At 37.8% G+C, this 22,857-nt stretch overlaps 1 protein-coding gene across 8 annotated transcripts in view; it reads left to right on the top strand.

Annotated features, from left to right (window-relative positions):
• The window catches only part of Sfmbt1 (Scm like with four mbt domains 1), a 113,343-nt gene that overhangs the window by 85,389 nt on the left and 5,097 nt on the right, over nucleotides 1-22,857 (top strand). For all 8 annotated transcript variants that reach the window (XM_048421692.3, XM_048421687.3, XM_048421690.3 and 5 more), the window contains 11 exons: nucleotides 2,660-2,742; nucleotides 6,244-6,370; nucleotides 7,475-7,588; nucleotides 9,497-9,539; nucleotides 10,910-10,971; nucleotides 11,608-11,747; nucleotides 16,036-16,145; nucleotides 17,678-17,853; nucleotides 20,363-20,541; nucleotides 20,718-20,963; nucleotides 21,683-21,811. In XM_048421692.3, coding sequence (XP_048277649.3) covers nucleotides 2,660-2,742; nucleotides 6,244-6,370; nucleotides 7,475-7,588; nucleotides 9,497-9,539; nucleotides 10,910-10,971; nucleotides 11,608-11,747; nucleotides 16,036-16,145; nucleotides 17,678-17,853; nucleotides 20,363-20,541; nucleotides 20,718-20,963; nucleotides 21,683-21,811 — 1,409 coding nt within the window. The remainder of the gene's footprint in view (nucleotides 1-2,659; nucleotides 2,743-6,243; nucleotides 6,371-7,474; nucleotides 7,589-9,496; nucleotides 9,540-10,909; nucleotides 10,972-11,607; nucleotides 11,748-16,035; nucleotides 16,146-17,677; nucleotides 17,854-20,362; nucleotides 20,542-20,717; nucleotides 20,964-21,682; nucleotides 21,812-22,857) is intronic.

The raw sequence follows: 22,857 nt of genomic DNA, 5'->3' as shown, positions 1-22,857 counted from the left end.
TTTTCATCTTATTCTTAAAACCTGTCACTGAAGGGAGTCCAGGCAGGAGCTCATGGCAGACACTGAAGTAGACTACGTAGAAATTCTGCTTAATGATTTGCTTCTTATGGTTTGCTCAGGCTTGCTTTTTTAATACAACCTAGGACCACCTGCCTGAGGTGGCAGCCCCCACAATAGACTGGGCCTTCCCACATTAAGAAACTGCCTACAGACTCTCCCACAGGACAGTTTGATGGAGGCAATCCCTTAGTTGAGAGTCTCTCTTCCCAGATATGCCTGTGTTTCTTGAAGTTGATAGTAGGCTTGGCAGAAACTGAGCATGTAGACCTGAGCTAGAAGGCGGACGATTTTTAGGCATTGAGGCCTTGTTATCCAGATGACTAGTCAGAGGGATGCTATGATCAAGATCCAAAAGGAGTATCAGCTCATTTTACTTGTTCTTGTAACTTTGTAAAATTTGATATTTGACCTTCTGTAAAGCACTGAAATAAGATTTCACTGAATTTGGCTGAAGTTTTTAGTATTTTTAAACTTGGAATACCTGGAAAATGTCAGATATTAGTTTTTCCTCTTTCTTTCTTTCTTTCTTTTCTTTTCTTTCTATCTTTCTTTCTTTTTTTTTGGTGGGGGGCTTTTTGAGACTGTTTTTTTAGTAGTCTTTGGGACCTATCCTGGAACTAGCTCTGTAAAACCAGGCTGACCTCAAACTCACAGAGATGCATCTGCCTCTGCTTCCCGAATGCTGGAATTAAAGGCCTGTGCCACCACTGCCCAGCCAGCATACTAGCAAATCAGATTGTTTCAATTTAGTAGGCTTTGGGAAGCAAGGCTTCTCTTGAATGCTGACTGCTGAAGCATTGTGCTGGAAGCACTCATGTTAGCAAGGATCATAAACTGTCCTCCACCCAGCCTTCCTTCATCCAAGAAAACATTTATGGGGTTTTTGTTGTGAACACATATTGAATTTATCACTGAGAAGACAGAGGTGAGTATAATCTAGCCTTTCAAGAGGCACAAGAGGGAAAATATCCACAGGACTTCCCAGGTTCTATACATCGATGAGCAGAACACAAGGAGCACCTGGTTTGACATGTGGCATTGAACACTTAAGCTAGGAACTTGTTGGTTTGTAGGAAAGTGCACATTTCCAAGTTCTTACACTGATTGCTACCTTTGTGTGAAAAAGAGAAAACAAATATTAAAGATATAATGTAATTGAAAATGACAGTGGGGCCTGGAGAATTGGCACGGTGACTAAGAGAATTTGCAGCTTCTACAGTCCAGAGTCCATTTTCCAGTATTCATAGCAGGTGGCTCATAGCCGCCTGCAACTCTAGTTCTAGGGTATCTGGTGCTCCTTTTGGACTCTATAGGTACCAGCATGCACGTGTGAACATGCTCACATATATACATACACTTATACATATATAAAAATAGAAATATTTAAGAAAGGAACATGCCAGAGAATGTTTTTATCAGAAAGTGAGATAGGGTCAAAGGGAGAGCTGAAGCCTTTGTTTGGGCAAGAAAGGAGATAGTGGGGACTGTTGCCTGTAGAAGGACACAGTTTTGAGTAGCCTGTGATTAAGCTCTGAGACAGAACATTTTAGACAAAAGTGGACAGCAACCATGTAGCTCTTCCTGCACAGATGGAGTTGAGTTAGATACTAGTTTGGAGGTACATCTACCAAGAACCTTTATAGATTGAAGTAGAGAGTTGTTTATTTTAGTCTTCAGTTGAATTTATGATTTGGATTATAGCATAACATTTAGAGTTTTAAAATGCTTTCTTAATTGACACATATACTATATTTATGGAGTACAGGGTAGCATTTTAATACATATATTCAATGTATAATGATCAGGTTAGAGTAATGAACATATCTGTCAGCTATAATACCATTTCTTTGTGTTGAGATGTTCAGTTAATTTTGTCAACCATAAAAGGGACATTAGAAATAATTCCCCTCCAGCTGCATCCTTGTGCCCACTATTCTCTGTGCTCCTGAACCTGTTAGACAGGTTCTGTAGAGTATGAATCTGAAAACAGTGCTAAGAGTATTGCAGCAGAGCCAGGGTATGGTGTTTTATGCCTTGGAAGGTGGTAGAGGTGGTGAGGCAGGATTGTCAATAGTTCAAGGTCAGCTTAGCTACGTGAGTTCCAGGATACCCTTAAAACCCTGTCTTAAGGAGGAGGGGAGACATTGTGTTGGTATTAACTAAGACATGTTAAGGAAAGCAAATAGCTTATCAACAAAAGTCCTCACTGGTTAAAAAGTACTAATAAAATCAATAAGACTAAATTTCTATATGTGAAATCAAATTTAGTCTTTTTAATTTTTTTTAAACTCTTGGCAAGTTGTCAGTAACTAGTCACACCAGAGTACTGCTCACAAAATACCTGGCTTGAAGTTTGGAAGTTTAAACACTTACTTCATTAATTTTATTACATAATTATAATTTCCCAGTTATTCTGTTTTATAAAATTTGCTGTGTTTATTCCTTGTTCAGTTCCCTAGCATGAAAAATATTAATTGTTATTTGTATTATAGTGTGCCCCTCCACATTGATAAAAGTCCATAGATAACAGCATTAGGAGTTGTGTTACACTTTGGCAGGCGTATTGTGTGTGAACCATTGCTCTTCTGTTTCTGGGCAGGCTTCCGGAGCCAGGACTTTGACTGGGCTGACTACCTCAAACAGTGTGGTGCTGAAGCTGCCCCCCAGAAGTGCTTCCCTCCGGTGAGACCCTCAGCCATCCCTTGTAGAGACCATGTCCTCAGTTTATACAATGACCACTTTTTTCTTTTGTTGTAATTCTTATATTTATACCTCATTATTTTCAGAACAATATGCTGTGCTCTTTTAAGGTATTAACTTAGAAACTTATGTTGGTGACATATTATAGTAAATAAATATTTAATTATTTCATGTTACCTTCCCTTCTATCTTAACCATCACTATTTAGTTTTGATGAAGTTTGGGTTAAAGTTTTAGATTACATTATGTGATTCTAAATTTAAATAGCTCACTGCTGCAGTATTTTAAGTGTTTTTTTTTTAAATGTTTGCTATTTTAGTAATTGCTGTTTTGTTGCTATTTGGTTAATGCTCTTTGTGTTCATTACTAGTTCTTCCTATACCTTCTAGTAGCTTCTTGTCACTAATCTGCGAAGGCAGTGCAGTAGGAAGATGACTGTTACTGTTATTTTTTCTCCCTGGGAAGGCTGTTTTCGAGGCTTCCCATTTGGTCTTGTCACTGCCACACAGGGAGTTGCCCTTGCCCTACTGCTGTGTGTAACTCATGGCCTCTTTCCTCCTCTCTTGGCTTTCTTGGTTGTATGTGAGAGAGACAGTTAGAGATAGAGACATGTGCACATGCAGCAGCCAGAAGGGGATGTTGGGTGTCTTCTTGTTTCTCTTCAGTCTTTAAAAGGTAGGTCTGTCACTAAGCGAGAAGCATCCTGTTTGTGATAGGCTGACACATTCCCAGAGAGCCAGTGGCATCCACTTGCCTCTCTGCACCACAACTTTGGTATTACAGGCATCCACCATCATCTCTAGCTTTTTAGTAATATTGAGGATTTGGGCTCAGGTCCTCTTGCTTTCACAGCTAGTGCTGTTACCACTTGGCCATCTCTCCAGCCTCTGCTTGGTTGTTTTGATGGTGCCTGCTATTGCTTAATAGCTTCTTAAAAATATGTAATAAGAACTATAAATTTTAATAAATTCTATATGTTGAAATTTTCACTCTATTGCCATACTCATAATTTAGCTTTAATATGAAAGTTAGGTTGGACATTACTTCAGCATTTAAAAAATATTACTCACTTTCTTACTTCTACTGTGGTTTTTTTTTTTGTAAAGAGACAATTTTATTCTTGACTTTTTTTTTTGAGACATGATTACTCTTAACTTTTTGTAGATGAACCTGCCTTTTCTCTCCTCTTTATGCAAAATTGCAGATAGCCTGCCTTTTTTCCTCTCATAGAAAATAGAACCTTTAACCTCAGCACTTGAGAGACAGAGGCAAATGGATCTTTATAAGTTCAAAGCCAACCTGATCTACAGAATGAGTTCCACACCAGCTATGGCTACATACATTTCTGAGTCCCTGTCTCCAAAAACAAACAAAACTTTACAGTTGGTCTTTTTGTTGTTGTTTTATTTGTTTGTTTTGAGATTTACTCTCACTCTGTAGTCCATGTTGGCTTCAGGCTCACTGGAGGCCCAAGACTGTCTTTGGACTCATGTAATCCTCTTGCCTCAGTTTACTGATTGCTGGGATCATGAGTTTTTATTTTAAAAAATGATTTTTAAAATCATTTTAAATCTCGGTATTTTGTGTTTCTGGGCATGTGGTGCCCTCAGAGGCTAGAAGACAGCATCAGACCCCTTGGAAATTGAGATGCAGGGTGTTATTAACCACTATGTAGATTCTGGCACCAAACCGGGTCCTCTGCCAGAATAGCAAGAACTCTTGGCCTTAAACCATCTCTCCAGCCCCAACTTTTTAATTTGTTATGCTTCATTTTTCTTTTTCAGAACTACTTCTCTTTGAATAGTTCTCTATTTTGTTTTGTTTTGTTTTTTGAGACAGCATCACTGACTTGACAGGGTCTGTCTAGTTCTGTCTGGCCTGGAACTTGCTATCTATAAGACAGGCTTTAACCTCACAGACATCTCTCCACTTCTGCCTCTTGGTGCTGTGATCGAAGGTGCACAGCTCTAGCAGCTCTTTACTTTTAGTGTGAAATAGATGCTCTTGTCTCCCAGAAGACACTAATTAGCACCACCACTGGTGTGAAGGTTTCCTTGCATGCTGTTTTCTCCAATTGCTGGTATTGTCTGTAGCTTTTATATTCTTAAGTATCTGATTATTCTAGATTACTACTTATATTTAAGAATGAGAAAGTGAAACAAAACAATACTGGTTAGAAAGTTTGAGCATGTTTGGACGGGGCTTGTCAACCTTGATTTTTCTTACAGAGTGGGGTCTTACGGCCACTTATTGAGAAAAACTAAATCTTTGTGTGTTGTCCTAGTACTGTAAAAGATCTCTTCCTGTCCCTGTCTGATATCATAGAGGCTGCGGCTTGGCCTTTACTACGCACACACCCTTAACAGTTATTTGTGTCCTCCTGCCCAAAGATCTTGTATTTTGTCTTTTCCAGAGAATAAATCTCACTTTCTGTAGGGAAGGGAAAGACACAGTTGCCCTGAGGTATGTAATAGTATATAATGGCATAATGTAAATGCTTTTTAACTGTTTCTGAAAAAAAAAAGAAAAAGGAGAAAGAAAGGAAAGAAAAAGGTCCTCCAAGCATGAAGATACACATCAGTAATTCCAGTGCTCTAGGAGGATGAGGCAGGAGGATTGATGTAAATGGGAGGCCAGCCATTTCTAAATAGTAAAACCCCATCTCAAAAAAAAAAATGTTGTTTTTAATTTAAAAAATTCATGACTGGGAATGTAGCTCCTTATCTCTTTAGAGTGCTTGCTTAGCATGATGGAGCCCTGAGTTACAACCTCAGAATATGTATACCAGGTGTGATTGTGCATACCCGAAATTCCAACCCTTGGAAGGTGGAAGGTAGGAGGACGGTCAAGAATAATGGTCTCATCTTTGCATGTAGCAAAAGTTAGAGGTCAGCCTGGGCTATGTGAGACCTGTCTGAAACAAAACAGAAGAAGCATGCAAATCAGCCAGACCTTGTTTAGACCACTTCTCTTTTGTCTCCACATGCATCAGTCTGCTGCTAACAGTTCTGGACTTTCTTCACTGCCAATTTGTGCCTGCCATCTCTTGTTTTATACATCCTACTAGGTTATGGTTTTATTTTTAAATTTATTTATTTATTCTGTGTGTGCATATGTACACGTGCACTTGTCATGGCACATATGTGGAGGTCAACTTGGTGGACGTTTGTTTTTACCTTCTACCTTATAGGTTCTAGGGATCAAACAAGTACCTTTACCGAATGAGTCCATCTAGAGAACTCTAGGTTTATACTCTCAAAAACCAATAGCAATTTTAAATGAGTTATCAGGAATTAAACAATTAAATCTCAAAACTTGTTTCCTCCTATTTTCTCTTTGCTTCTTGAAAACAAACAAAACAAGATATTGCTTTACTGTAAATCTAGTGATTAAACACTGCTTGGAAAACATTCTAGTTGAGTACATGAACTAATACTAAGTATTAATCTAATTAATTAATTTGATTCATTGATTTTCTTTTAGTCAATTTCTGATCACCAGTTTAAGAAGAACATGAAACTGGAGGCAGTGAACCCTCTTCTCCCTGAAGAAGTATGCATTGCCACCGTCACTGCAGTGAGAGGCTCCTACCTGTGGCTCCAGCTGGACGGTAAGCCAGCATGCCTGACAAGTTTCCTGTGGCATTTTTTTTGCTCTTCCTGCTCACCACTGTAGTGTAGCTTGTTAGACTCGGTGGACTTTGAAATAATGATATAATTTGAAATCCAAAATTTTAAGCTAATATTTTACTCTTTGTCCTTGGATTTTAAATTTTAGGAAATGAAAGTCAATAAAAGCTCTTTAAAGTCCTTTATTTTCATAAGGGCAAATCAAAATAACATGTATTTTGATGTTACCAAAATATATTTGTGTAATACTTAACTGCCTCACTTATTGTAGTGGTGAACATTTTGGTTGCCCCAAGAAAATAGAACCAAGTAGAATGTAGACAACTTGATTTGTCTTTCTCAAGGAGATATTTAGTGATTAGACAGGTTTGCAGATGAAGCTATGTAAGTGCTCAATGCTTTAGCTACTGCTTCTTTTAATCCTGCTACCAAATAGTCTTTAAAATGATGGCATTATGTTTCTGATTTGTAGAATTGATGTGTAATATGGATGTCAAGGACAGTATTTACTGCAGACATTCTTGCAACATCTGCCAAGTTACTTTTCCTGATTTGAATTCATTGTTCCACATTCAAGTTTATTCCAAGAATGCAAGACAGTAGTCCAGTTAGTTAAAATAAATGTGATATTTTGCCCTCATATTCTGGTTATTTCAAGGAAATGACTATGACACTTGTTAGCCATCTGAATCATAGCTCCAGTTGCTTCTTTGCTGTTCCTTTGCCAAAAGTCAATCTGTGTATTTACTTCCTTCTTGGTTCTCATAATTTATATATAGAAAGCAACTTATTTTTTCATGATATTTATATATCAAACCATATGACTTCCATGAGAAAAATTATTGCTTAAGAGATTTGTGTCTATATTATTACAATATTGTTTAAAAAGTAATGTGTAGGACTAGGCATGGTTGTGCAATGCCTTTAGTACTACCACTTGGAGGCTGAAGCAGGGGATTTCAAAGCTAGCCTATGTTACCTAGTGAGATCCAGTCTCAAAAACTGAGCAAACAAATCACATAAAATAAAAACACTTCTAAAGAAAGATGTTTAATAGTTAAAATTTTGTTTTTTTAATCTAACAGGTTCTAAGAAACCTATACCTGAATTTATTGTAAGTGTGGAGTCGATGGATATATTTCCTTTGGGCTGGTGTGAAACCAATGGCCATCCTCTCAGTACTCCTCGCCGGGCACGAGGTATTTTTCTATGTCTGGATTAGAGATTGGTTATCAGATGATCTCTTGTACAGGTGCTACCAGTTATGGTAAATATAGACATTTCAGAGAAAATCAAAATATTACCTTTTTGTATAGACAGTTATTGGAACAAACTTTTATTAGCTTAGAGGTCTAGGCTAAATTTAGATAATCTTGATTTCTCACAGGTTGTAATAAAAGGTTCCACCAGGGCAGTTATTATCTTAGGACTTGAACTGGGAAGACTCTCCCCGTGTTTACTCAGATGATTACTGGCAAGTGTCTTAGTCCCTTCTGGTTTACATAGCAAAATTCTATAAAGTGATGTGTCTGCTGTCACTGGGAAATCAAGTGATAGGATGCTAGCAGATACTAGGATCTCTTTTCTGTTTCCTAGACAAGGCCTTTTTCAGATTTAAATTTTTTTTATCATATGTATATTAGTGTTTTGCCTGCATGTATAAATATGTATCATGTAGGTGCCTGATGTCCCCAGAGTTCATAAGAAGGGATCAGAGTCTCTGGAGCTGCAGTTATTGATGGTTGTGAATTACCGTGTTTGGTCTGGGAACTGAACCAAGGTCTTCTGCAAGAGCAGCAAGTACTCAACCTCTGAGCCTTCTCTCCAGCCCAGAGATGTTCTTGCTGAGTCCTCACAGGCTAATGCAGACTGCTCACTCTCTGGGCACCCTGCATAGAGTTACTAGTCCCACTCATGAAAGGTCTGTCTTTACCGCTACCACCTGCCTCACCTCCTACTGTGGTAAGTAGGGTTTCAGAATTAATTTGAGAGTTCAGTCAGACAATAGCAGCAGGAATTTATTTCCATAGGCTACTGAACTGAGGAACTTAGTTCTTTGCTGATCATTGGCAGCTGAAGTTCTTTGTCAAATGGAACTCTTCATAGGGCAGCTCAGAAACTGGCTTCTATTGGAAAGAGGTAGCATTTTTTTTTTTTTAATTGGAGACCAGGTCTCACAGTGTAGACTCTGACTGGGCTAGAACTCAGTGGGTAGGGCAGGGTGACTTTAAATTCATATCTGTCTCCTAAGTCTATGTAATAACAAGTGCTCTTATTTGCTGAACCACCACTCCAATCTCTTCATTCTCATTTAGTTATATAGTGTTTTTTTCTGCATTTATTGTGTGCATATTTGTGTTTGTATGTGCACATGTGCATGCCATTGCACACATAAGTGTATTTGTGTTTGTATATGTTCACACACATGCCATTGCATGTCAGAGAACTCCTGGGAGTTGATTCTCTTTTTCCACCTCGTGGCTGTTGGGAATCAAACTCAGGTTGTCAGACTTAGTAGCAGGTAACCTTATCCACTGAGACATCTTGTCAACCCTCTATTTTCTTTTTATACACACATTTTTAATTTCAGTGTATTCCAGTGTAATTTATTGACTCTTTTATCACACTTTTATCATGACTCTTGGTGTCATATTTAAAAAGGGTTCCACAAATTCAGTGCCATGTACTTTTTTCATCTGTAAGTTTTGAAGTTTTATCTCTGTTGAGTAATTTGCTTTTATTTTTATATATGATAAAAGTTTAGAGTCTAGCTTTGTACATATGAATGTCTTATTTCCTGAACACTATGCTGAAAACTATTCCTACTCCATTCACTAGTCCTGTGTCCTTGTCAGATTAGCCTTTCTTTTCAGTGTCTATTTTTTCTGTTAAAGTATTTGTAGGTATTGATTAGCCTAGTGATCCTTGAAAATGTTGTTTTCTAAAACGATCCTAAACCAGAAAAATGTTCCTTTGAATGTTAACACTTAAAGTCTAATTTAAAAGTACTTGCTCATTATTTACATACGGCCAGGTACCAAATATGCCGATTACAAGCATAAGTCTTTGTCTTTAAAACATTTTTGGTGTTTTTTTTTTTCTTATAGTGCATAAACAGCGGAAAATTGCAGTGGTTCAACCAGAAAAACAGTAAGTAATATTATAGATGTCCTAACAGTTCATGTTTGCAATTTAGAATATCTAGGGGAAAATAACTGTTTAAGGGAATATATCTTGTTTGAGTTATTTTCTCAGATGGAAGCATAAACTTTTAAGTCAAATTTGATAGCTTATATATTTTATATTCTTAGTATAGTTCTTTCCTAAAATTACACTGTAACATTAGACATGATGGTGTATACATATAATCTTAGCTACTTTAAAGGCTGACTCAGCAGGAACATTAAAGTAGGTTGTATAGTGAGTACTAGGCTAGCCTGGGTTATGTAGTAAAACCCTCATGTCCAAACAAAATTCTTATTATATACAAAGGGAAAATATATCCTCAAGATGTTTTCTCCAAATTAGTTTTTTTTTTTAGCTTTTAGATATCGTAGGCATTTGAATAAAAGAGGGAAGTATTTGTAAAAGAGGAACAAGAGTTATAAGTCAGGGCATGATTTGTCACAGTGTCTTGATGTACAGAACAGCAACTGGACAAGACAAGCTACGTTCCTCCTTTGAGCCCATCAGGAAACTATTTGTAGCATACTCTTACACACAGCCTTTGAGAAACAGTCAATTGGTGGTTGACTTGCATCTTAAAAATACAGAAGTTTTTAGGTTCTATAAAGAAGCAGAGGAAGCAAAATGAGAATGTCTTACTGAGAAAAGGTACCAAGCTACAGGGCTAAATACAGATAGGAATTATGGGTTAATTTAAGTTGTAAGAGCTAGTTAATAATACGCTTAAGCTAATAGACCAAACAGTTTATAACTAATATATGCCTCTGTGTATTTCTTTGGACTGAATGGTTACAGGACTGGGTGGGACAGAAACTTCCATGTACATTGAGGCCCTCTCAGGCTGCATAGCAAATACCAGATCAGCCAGAGATATATGCCAAGATCCTGTCTCAAACAACAAAATTCAAAATCCCACAAGAAATTCACCGTGTTTATAATATGGTTTTGTGATTTCTGAACTGTAGTGTATTTATATAGATATGTATACGTGTGTGTGTGTATACGTATATATATATGCATATACTTATATACATAATCACATGTCTATAGATTGTTGGCTCAGTTGTCGTATGCATGTTTTGTTGGTTTTGGTTTTGGGGTTTTTTTGATTTTTGAGACAGGGTTTCTCTGTGTGTATGCATTTTAAAACAATTTCTACTTAAAAAAAAACAAGGTGTTATGAATTAGGAACATTCTTCTATTTGATTTACAGCTTGCCACATTTGTTTTTTTGAAGGAAACTAACCTGAAGGCTTTGCTGGTATTAAAGGTAATTTCTCTCTCTCTCTCTTTTTTTTTTTTTTTTTTTTTTTTACTTTATTTTCTTGATCCAGAATACTCTCTTCAAGAACTGTCCATGAGGGCCTGAAGAATCAGCTGAACTCCACACACTCAGGTATAGTATTTGTGACATTGTGGAGAAGAGACCCTTGGTTATCTTTTAATGGTTCTATATAAAACTTTATTTAGGCCAACTAGAGCTACATAGTGAGACTCATCTCAGAATACAATAAAACAAAAGCCCTGTGTATTTGAAGTATCAATTAAGGTGGGGCTTAGGAGACAAGCTGTAAGTCTGGATAATGTTCAACATTCATCTCTAGGAATGCTATAGAATGCATTATTGAATAATTGATATTTGAAGAACCAGAAATAACTGACTAGCAAGACTACTGGGTTCATGGAGTAGATCCTCTACTTCTTTTATTGAAAGTGTGGGCCTCTAGATTTGTGTACATTACCCAGGAGTTAATCAACATATGTAATTGAGGATAGTGATAAATTCCATAAGTTAGCATAAAAGTAAGTATAAGATATTTAAGAGCATTGTCAGACAGTATGCTAATCTTAAAAATATGTATTTACATGGCTGGGAATAGAGTTCAAAACTTGCATAGCATGTACAAACTCCACATATACAAAAAAATGTAATTTCAAAACTCATAATGGTGTATAGATTGGTTGCCACCCCCAGCTCATCATTGGAGACATGGAGTAAAGTGCAAATGAATGCTTGTTTCTTCATTTCCAGTGATGATCAATGGAAAATATTGTTGTCCAAAGATATACTTCAACCACCGCTGCTTCTCAGGGCCGTATCTTAACAAAGGAAGAATTGCTGAGCTGCCACAGTGTGTAGGACCTGGGAACTGTGTTCTGGTACTTAGAGAGGTAAGGTTCTGACCTAGGACAGAACTTGGAAATTAAACAGGAGTTTCCCAGGCTCATTCATGCAGAGAATCATGCGCCATCGATAAATCGAATGCAACTGTCATGTACGGTAGTTCCCTGTGAGCCATAATACAGTTCTAAGACATCAGATAGTGCCTTGAAATAAGAAAAGTAACAAGCCTTATCTCTTTTTTCCCCCCGAATGTATTGTATTAAATCTTTTTTGTTCTTGTAACAAGATGCCTGAGGAAGGTTAGTTATGAAGAAAAAAGAGGTTTATTTAGTACATAGTTTTAGAGGCTAAAAAGTTCAAGACCAACCATCCCTATTGATTTGGCTTGTGGTGAAGCTTTTCTTGACTGTGTCTAATCATAGTGAAAACTATACATGTGAGGAAGAATTCTGTTGGCAAATAAGAAACTTGAAAAAGACTGAAAACCTACTGTCCCCTCTGAAGTCATGTTTCCAGTTTTTCTAAGGACCTCTTGTTTAAATTGCTGATGCTGTCAAAAAGGAATGAGGAAGGGAGAGAGAGAGAGAGAGAGAGAGAGAGAGAGAGAGAGAGAGAGAGAAGAAATATCTGACAAAACCAGTTCCCAGGAGAAAAGGGTATTTGCCTTATGATGCTGATTACAACCCTCAGTGTAGGAAATCAAGGCTGCAGAAACTTGGGACAGCTGCTCACATTCCAGCTGAGGAGCAGATGATGGATGGATACTGGCGTGCTTGTGCTCAGCTCACTTCCTCCTTTTTACACACCCAGAACCCAACCCCAGGGAGTGGTGCTGCTCACTTTAGGCTGCGTCAATCAACATAATCAAGATGATCCCACACAGACACACACACACACACACACACACACACACACACACAGATGGGCCTATGAGGAAGTCAGATCCAGACAGTTCTTCACTGACACTCCTGCCCCAGGTTATTTTACAGTGTGTCAGTCCTCCACAATTAAACTGACCACGGCAGTGGAACTGTGGTGCACACCTTTAATCCCAGCACTGGGGAGGCAGAGACAGGTGGATCTCTGTAAGTTTGAGACCAGCCTGATCTATCAAATGAGTTCCAGGTCATCCAGGACTGTTTCACAGAGAAACCCTGTCTCAAAAACCCAACAAACAAACAAAGCAAAACAAAAAAACCTAACCATGGCAGCCTCCCACTCAGCCTCACTTTTTAAGAATTCTGTCACCTATATTTATCATACTGTGGACCACGATTCTGACACATAAGCTTGGGGAGAGGATAAAATTTACTTAATAAGTTAGACATGGTAAGTGATTAACAACAATAACAAAATCGAAAATTATAACAATATACTATAATAAAAGTTGTATGAAAATCCTTTTTCATATTACCTTACTGTGATGTATCTTCTACTTGTTATAATGTGAGGTCAGATCAGCCTACATCACATTAGACTACTTCAAGGGTTGCTTGAGCCAGGGCGTGCTCTGTGATATCTCCTGGACTGATCTGATAACTGGCACAGCTCTCAGAGGCCATGGATAATGTGTACAGCATGGGCACAGTAGGCAGAGATAATCCACATGCGTTGGCAGATGGTAAAGATTTCACTGGGGTACTCAAAATGGTATACAGTTTACTGTGGGTCATATGTGGCTGTAACTAAGGACACAAACCCATAGTGGAATCTGGGTACTACCATGAGCATGGCAGATTGGCACACGATTGTTTCGACTCCTCAGGGATCATTCACCTAAGCAAATCTTCAGATGGATTCCCCTCTTTCTAAAAACGGTGTTGGTCAGAGACTGCATGAGAACTGTATAGACACTGGAAAGCTGGGCGTGGTGATGCATGCCTGTAATTCTAAAGAACTCTCAGTCTTGTTTGTCTGTGAACCAGCTCTTAGATTCATTGATTCTTTGTGTTTATTTTAGTTTCATTAATTTCCGCTCAAATTTTTATTATTTCTTGTCATCTTTTGGATTTGATTTGTTCTTGTTTTTCTAAACTCTTGAATTGCATCATCAGTAATTTATTTGTGCTTTTTCTGATTTTTTTTTAAAATGTAGACACTTAGAGCTATAAGTTTCCCCCAGGTGTTTTATTGTATTGTGTTCTCGTTGTTACTTAGTTCCAGGAATTTTTCATTTCTCGTTTGACCCGTTATCATTCGGTACTGAGTGGGTTAATCTCTGTGAGCGTATGTACTTACGAGAGATTTCTTTGTTGTCAATTTTAAGTTTTATTTCATTATGATCAGATAAGATACACAGTTATTTCAGTTCTTCTGAATTTGTTAAGTTTGTGTCTCACGATATAGGTCGCTGAGTAGAGTGTGTTTTATTCAGTGTTTGGGTAGAATATTCTGTAGAAAACTGTAAGTGTATGATTTCATTTAGTTCTGATGTTTTCCTGTTTATATTTTGTCCTGATGTCCTGTCTGATGGAGAAAGTGGGGTCTGAAAATCACCTATTATTATTGAGTTGGTGGTCACTGGTGTCGTTAATTCTAATAATAGACTACTTATGAAATTGAGTACTCCAGAGTTTGGCATCTACATGTTCAGAGATTGTTCTTTTGACTCTTATCAAAGTGAAATATCTCTCTCTCCTATTAGTTTTAGTTTAACGTCTTATTTTGTCAGATATTAGGATAACAGTGCTTGCTTGCTTGTTGTTCCCTTTTACTTCATTGTGGTACCTGCCTTTAAAGCTGAGTTTCTTGTAGACAAAAGAAAGATGGGTTTTTGTTTCTTAATCCCTTTAGTCAGCCTGTGTCTTTGAGAGTTGAGACCATTAATATTTGAAGTTATTATTTAAATATGTGTGTTTGTAGTCATTTAGTTTTGGGGTTTTTGCTTTTTTGGTTTGTGTTCTTAGTCATTTTTGTTTGTTTGTTTGTTTGTTTGTTTGTTTCAGTAATTATAGTTTCATTTTTCTGTGAATTGGGGAGGATTCAGGCAGAAGTAGGTTCAGGTGGGTGAACTCACCAGGCTAAACCAGAAAACAGGATGTGTGGGCCTAACTGCTCCTGGACAGTAGTCTGTACCCGACAGTAGATTACTTTTGTCTTTACACCACATGGCTGGCTAGAGGGCCCTGGCTAACAGACTCATAGAGATTGGCATTGGCAGGGATTGGGCCAGGGAGCATGGTATCACCACACCACATGGATGAGGACGAGGTAGAGATCTCTTACGCTGCATCAGGGTTCACCTTCACATGGTCCAGGATGAACCCCGCCACACACACACTGACTCTAGGAAGGCCTTGTCTGAAATTGTAGGTTGGAATTCCCAACTTCAGGCTCCAAGCAGTCACAGATAACTGAGGGGTTGGGATGACTGATAGGAGTGGTAGGGACTTGTGCCTGTGATTCTAACACTTAGGAGGCTGAGGCACTAGAATTTTGAGTGCAAAGCAAGACCTTCTGTAAAGAAAAAAATGTGTATGAATGTATGGGTTCATTGTGAGATTGGTTTACAACCAATAAGAGGTTGTGTGGCATTAACTCGAGTCCATGATTAAGGTGTGAGTTTCTCAGGCATTCAGTACCTTCAGCCACAGTGTGTTGTACTGTTTGTAACAAGTTTGAGGACTTGAAACTGTCAGTCTTCAGAAGGGCAAGGCAGAGTCTGAGGAACCTAGAGTTTGTGAACCAGACTCCTGGCCATCAGAAGGGTTTTTGTCAACTTGATACAAGCTAGAGTAATCTGGAAAGAAGAGTTTCTGCTGAGAAAATGCCTCCATCAGATTGTCAGCAAGTCTCTATTGCATTTTATTGGTTAATGATTGATGTAGGAGAGCTTAATGCACTGTGGGTAGTGCTACCTCTGGGCAGGCGGTCCTGGATTGTATAAGAAAGCAGGCTATGCAATCCTTGAGAAGCAAGCCAGTAAGCAGTGTTCCTCCATGGTTTCTGCTTCAGTTTTTGCCACTAAATTCCTACCAATCGTGGCTTCTACCGATGAAAGACTGTAGCTTTTAAGTCAAGTAAACTCTTTTCTCTCCAGTCCCAAGTAAATACAGTTGTCTGTGCACCATGATGGGAAAAGCATTTGGAAGTACATGCTAGGGTACTTTTAAATTTGTGTTACTTGTTTTTTTACTGAATGTTGTAAAGAATCTGATTACTCTTAATTTGTAGCTGACATGTTTTTGCTTTTATTATTTCGTTAACATTCTTAACTGGAAATAATCTCCAGAATGCTTTTAAAATACATAAGGTTGGCAAGTGTATTAATATTCTAATGATCTGATTTTTCTCCTTCCTCCTGAATCTACATTTCTGCCTTAAAACCCATCTCAGGTCCTCACTTTACTTATCAATGCAGCCTACAAACCCAGTCGTGTCCTCCGTGAGCTCCAGCTGGACAAAGATTCTGTGTGGCATGGATGTGGGGAAGTCCTAAAAGCCAAGTGAGTAAAGTACCTCACCCTCCACTCTTGTAGCTACTGCAGCTGTTTGTGATAAAGGACCAGGCTGATTTTTTTTCTTTTTGATTTCTTTTATGTTATATGATAAAAATTAATTCTAAGAAGTATAAATTTTAAGAAACATAAACATAACACTTTTATTAGAGTGAAGATAGAGAAAATTGTTTTAAAACTTTTGCAAAAGTTTATGAACATTTACTACTGCTTTCTGACCTTAACTTTTTTTGTGGCAGGGTAGCAGTTGGCATATCATATTGTCCTTGAACCACACTCTGAGGATCACTGTTCTGAATAAAGGAAGATTTAATAAAAAGATGCTTTTAGAGTAATTAGTAAAAGTAGTACTTAAAATTCAAGGCTGTGGAACAGAGCTCATTGATAGAGTGCTTTCCTAGCAAACTTCAGGCCCCTTGGTTTGATCGCTCAGATGAATGGACAAATAAATGCCTGCATACACATGTAAACTTTTCACCTAAGATCAGAAAGCAAAGACTTTCTTGTTTCTTTCTTTCTTGTTTAAATAACTTTATTTTCAAGTTGTAGTGTACCAGATTGTCAGGGACCATCCTTGACAAAAATACCTCTTGCCAGGGTAGGGCATTGGGATCAGAAAAACAGTAAAGAGGATGAAGATGCAAATAATAAAAAGGAAAACATTGAATATTGAAATCACCTGCGTTTAATTTCTAGTTGCTTAAAATACCCCTGACCCCAAAAGGTAGGAGTAAGATAAAAAGACTGTATTAACATGATACAAGGAAATGAACATACTGATTGAAGATTTTGGGCTACATTCTTAGGTAAACGTTTTATTTCTAGAACAAGACAAGTATCGCTCACACCCTAGACCAAAACATTCTGTTGGCAAACCACTCCCTGGGTGGAATCCATAGTTATCTTCGTAAAGGAGTAGGAACTTAGTTGTAGGACTTAGACTTTTGTTTGGAGTAGAAACAGATCTACTTCTCTATTCCTGAAATACAAGGTCTAGCTATTAGCCACACCTGTTAACAATAACCTTGAGACAGCAGAACTCTAAGATCTAAATCTAGGTCGGGACCTTTGTTTGAGGTAGAAACAGACTTATAACCTTGACGGAATAGAGATAAGTTCCAACTCTCTGACCTTTGGACTAGATGGAAATAGGCTCACATTTTTTGGGTCTCCACACCAGATTTAAGTACAGAACTTTCTTTTTGTTTTATGTATTCTCAAAGTATGGGGACTGGAAGGATGGCTCAGCAGTTAAAAGCACTGGCTGAGGACCCAGGTTCAATTCCCAGAAACCATATAGCAGCTCACAGCTATCCGTGACTCCAGTTCCAGGGCATCCAAAACCTTCACAGAGACATACATGCAGGCCAAACACAAACACACATAGAATAAAAATAATCATTAAGAGAATTTTCAAACTCTGAAGTTGAGTAAAGCTATTTTAAGCATGCTTGTGTTAAATTTTTCTTAGGGTGAACATTGGTGCGATAAGTTTGGCATCTGATGTTTTCTAATTGTAGATATAAAGGGAAGAGTTATCGAGCTACTGTTGAGATAGTGAAAACAGCAGATCGAGTGCCTGAGTTCTGCCGACAAACATGTATCAAATTGGAATGTTGTCCTAACCTTTTTGGTCCACGGATGGTTCTGGATACATGTTCTGAGAACTGCTCTGTTCTTACAAAGACTAAATACAGTGAGTAATGGTTTTCAGATGTGTTAGCCTTAACATTTGTCATCTTACATTTTATAGAAATAGCCATGCTGTCAGAGAAGCAGTTTCTTCTGTAAAGGATCAGATGATAATATATTGAGATCATGTGATCTCATTCTATTTTGCTTTTTATATTTTATTTTTTTAAAAAAATCTTTAAAAATAGAAGAACCAAGGAGGAATTCATTTTTGCAGAAAATTATATTAGAAAATAAATTTATATTACTTTACCTTATAATCAGAATTATCCCCCCTACTTGTCTTCTCCCTCCCTTCCTTCTTCCCTCCCTCCATGTGTGATATTAGGTATTGAACCCAAGACTTCATGCATGCTAAGCAAACACCCTGTCTCTAAACTACATGCCAAGCCCCCTTTTTTCTTCGTGTGTGTGTGTGAGGAGGTTGGAAGTGTTGAGGTCTTGGTTGGTTTAGTTTGACTTTGTTTTTTTTTTTTTTTTTCAAACAAGGTCTTATTATGTAGCCCAGTTGCGCAGTATCACGCCCAGCTCTTGTTTTGAAACAGTCTTTCTGTATAGCCCTGACTGCCCTGACTGGCCTAGAACTCACTGTGTAGCTTCGGGTTGCCTCAAACTTTCTGTCCGCCTTACTCAGCCTTCCAATTACTGGGCTTATAGGCATATACCACCATATAAGTTGTTGCATGTTTTTGTCTCTATATTCTAAACTTTAATTAAAAACAAGAAGTATTTAGAATACCCAAAACTTTTAATTCTAAAGAAAGAACAAAAATAAAGTTGAAGGACTTTTTCTTTTTTAACCATAAAAGACAATTGTAATCATTCAGAAATTTATTAAAGAGTAAATAGTGGGTTGAAATAGAGGATCTAGAAATAAAGTGAAACTTATGTAATCAAATGATTTTTAACAAGGGTGACAGTGAAGAGCTGACTTTAGGGTGGCGCCAGTAACAATGTATATCCAAACAGAAAAACAAAAACCAAACTTTGTGTTTTGAATAGTGCCATTTTAAAAAGAGAAAGCTGATTCATGATCTTAGGGAAATATCCTTAATGTGTGTGTCCAGCCAAGAATTCTCTCCAGAACATCTTATGAATTTCCACAACTCAGTAATATAAAAGGAAGTTATGAAATGACACAGCTGAGAGCTGCATGCCATGTTGAATATACTAACTACCTCTTAGTTGTATACTTAAAGTAGTTAATTGTACATTACACGAGTTTCAGTTCAATTAAAATTTAAAGAAAATATAGAATTAGTGATGATTTCACCCAGCAGTTTCTTCACTGAAGCCAGTAAACAGTAGACCACCAGGTGAATTTTATATGTGAATATATCTCAGTAATTTTTTAAAAAAATTCAAAAATAAAAAAGCAAGTTACATCTAGTGGGGCACTTGTGCAATCCTGGGTTCAAGCTACAATGTCACATTTTTTAGTTTTTTAAATTGTTTAAAGAAAACTTTAAACAATAAGAGGCGCACAAACATTGTGGAAGAAGATGCACAAATACATAGTAAGCACATGACAACAGCTCAGTACAGTTTGTTACTTGGGCAATGTAAGTTTGAGTTTTGTAGTAACATGGATAGAACTTAGGTATGTTGTAATAAGAGAAACACCTCAGATACACAAATCTGGAAGCTACATTCAGTAGGAGAATAATGCTTCTTTTCCAGAACCCGGGAAGAATGTGCAGGCGGTGAGGTAGAGTGGTTTTTTTTTGGTGAGTACAACAGTGCAGTCAGGTTTTAGGGCAGCTTTTCATGTTCATGTGCACTTTGTGTGCAGTCCTGTGTCAAGGCCCCAGCACAGAGGCCTGATGATGCTCAGCAATGCCATCTACCTCCTTTAAGACAAAGGCTCTTGTTATTCTTGGAGATAACTCTTAGACTGATCGTATGGAAGGCTAACTTTTGGCAACACCCTGTTTGAACCTTGTTTGAGGGGCTAAAGAAATAGTTTTGTGACTAAGAGCACTTACTGCTCTTGCAAAGAACCTGAGCCGTTCATTACAGCTTTATTAATTATGGTCAAAACCAGGATATGGCTCAAGTGCACATCAAAAGTGAAATCGATAAATGGGTAAATCAATATGATAGAATCCTAGTCACCAACATAAAGAATTGGCTGCTTAAATATGCAGCGCAGATGAGACTAAAAGAATCATACATATGAAAGAAGCATTATAAACCAGTGCCCTCTGCAGGTGTGAAGAGGCAAGTTCATCTGCAGTGAGGAAATCAGAAAAGTGGTTGCCTTGCAAATGAGTGGTTGGGGCCTGAGAACTGTCTGACTGATGGAGATGTTGTCTGCCTTGATAAAGTGAGGATTGTTTGCATTTTTACATGTTAGTATGAATCAAATTTTGTATTTCTCTGCTTATTCCAATATGTGGAGTTTAAATTACAAATGTAGTGACATCCATTTTCTGCTGTACTAATTGAATCCGGTGGTTTTGAGGTATGCAACAATAATGAAGGTACTTTTTTCCTTCTTTTTGGTCATTTAGCACACTATTATGGAAAGAAGAAAAATAAAAGAATTGGGAGGCCACCTGGTGGTCATAGTAATTTAGCTTGTGCCCTGAAAAAAGCCAGTAAGAAGAGAAAAAGGCGGAAAAATATTTTTGTTCATAAGAAGAAACGGGCTTCTGCATCTGTTGACAATACCCCAGTGGGCTCACCCCAGGTATGAGATCTGTGACACATCCGTCCTTTATAGGGGCAAGTGACCGCTGCTTTACAGTCTGCACACGTAGTACCTGTACAGCTTTATAATCTCAATCTCTACTCAGTAGATGGTTTGTGGTTCATTGACTACTGCTCCGTCCTGAGTTTCAGTGAGATTTTTTTCCTTTTTTTTAGGGAAGTGGGGGAGAAGAAGAGGATGATGCAGATGATGGAGATGATGAGTCCTTAAGTGAGGGCAGCACATCTGAACAACAGGACGAGTTACAGGAAGAATCCGAAACGTCAGAAAAAAAATCAAACTCTTCTTCTCCCACCCAGAGTGAGATGTCCGCCCCACTGCCCCCAGACACACAGACAAGTAAAAAAGAAGCTGGCACTCTTTCAGTTTCAGATGATGAAAATAAGCCTCCTTCACCAAAGGTACCTTGTTGGAGGGGAAAAAATCTTTCATTTTCCTTTATAGTCTGTCATTTATTGTGCTAGCACACTTCCGTCCATATAAACTTAGGAAGAATTTCTAGGGTCGGAGAGATGGTCAGCAGTTAAATGCACATTGGGTGACTTATATAATAGTTCCAGCTACAGCTAACTTACTTTAGAACTGGTAGCGTGTGGTTGCCTACCGTGCATGATGCCCTAGGCTCAATCCCCAGTACAGTATAAAACCAGGTGTGGTGACATATATACTCTTTAACCCCAGTACTTGGGAGGTGGAGGCAGGGAATGAGTTCAAAGCTATCCTGGGTGCCCCATGAAACCCCTTCTAAAATAAACAGAACTGGACTTTTAAAATATCCCGTTAACAGGGACAATAAAAGATTTCTTGTTGTTGTTCTCATTTGAAATACCATTTGCTCTAGCATCCTATCAGAGAACAACCAAAACAGTCCAGAAACACATTGGAAATATAATATGAATTTTATCAAATTTATCTATAAATTTCCCAGATAGCTAATGCATGTGAGCCTCTTGTCATCTTTGCTGGAAGAAAGTAGTCTGAGAGAGTGAAAACAGGGGCAGGGGGGATGTTAGTCTTAAGTCTACTTTAACTCCTGTCTTAAAGGATTATGGAATTTCTTTGGGGAGAGGTTTTTAAAATGTTAGTGCTTTAACCAATTGGTGTTATCTTGTTGTTGAAGGAAATAAGGATTGAAGTTGACGAAAGGCTTCACCTGGACAGTAACCCACTGAAGTGGAGTGTGGCAGATGTCGTGCGGTTCATCAGATCCACTGACTGTGCACCACTGGCAAGAATATTCCTGGACCAGGTAATCATGAATAGCATAATCTGTAATAATGTATGTCTGTTTGGTAAAGAGCTATGTGTATAATAGGCCAAAATGATAAGATTTAGGAAATAATATTTTGGTACAAAAGATTGTTGTGGTTCTCTTTTGCTACTCAAAGGACTTGTACTATAATTGCAGCAGATTGCTTTGTTTTCCCTCAAAATTTAATTCTATCCTATAAATAGTTAAATAATTTAAATATTTAAAATCAGGCATATATTAATTGACCTCATCTTTTTAAAAACAATATTTGTTTGTTTGTTTGTTTGTTTTAATTTTATGTGCATTGGTGATTTGCCATGGGTGTCGGGTTCCCTGGAACTAAAATTATAGACAGTTGTGAGCTGCCATGTGGGTGCTGGGAATCAAACTCAGAACCTTTGGAAGAACAGTCAGTGAACCATCTCTCCAGCCCTGATGCTTTTAAACTTAAAAAAGCTAGCATCTCTAATACACCAGACGCTAGAGTGGTGATCAGTTTTAATGCAGGTATGGCGAAACACGAATAGCTATGGAAGGCAGAAGATGTAGCTATATTCAGAACAGCATCTATGACTGTTACCCTAGTGCTTGGATAGTTGTTGTAGGAGGCTCACAAGTTAGAAGCCACCTGGGTTACATAGTGAATCTGAGGCCAGTCTAGGCTACATAGTGAGACCATGTGTCAAAAATAAAACAAAGGTCTGGTCATCTTTGTAGTTTTTTTTAATGAATTTTACAAAGTAGGAGAACATTAGTATTTTCAAATAGTTTTAGATTTAGAAAGAGTTCTTTAGCCGGGCATGGTGGCTCACGGCTTTAATCCCAGCACTCAGGAGGTAGAGATAGTTGGATCTCTTGAGTTCAAGGCCAGCCTGGTCTACAAAAGAGTTCCAGGGCAATCAGGGCTGTTACACAGAGAAACCCTGTCTCAAAAAAACAGAAGAAAAGAAAAAGAAAGAAAGAGTCCTTTAAAAATATTTTTTCTTTTCACAATTAATTGTTAGTTATAGGGCTTCATAGATACCGAATTTCTGTTGAGCAGA

The sequence above is a fragment of the Myodes glareolus genome, chromosome 5 (genome assembly GCF_982192425.1).
Source record: "Myodes glareolus chromosome 5, mMyoGla1.1, whole genome shotgun sequence".
NCBI classification, from domain to species: Eukaryota; Metazoa; Chordata; class Mammalia; order Rodentia; family Cricetidae; genus Myodes; species Myodes glareolus.
This window is presented reverse-complemented; position numbering and strand designations above follow the sequence as displayed.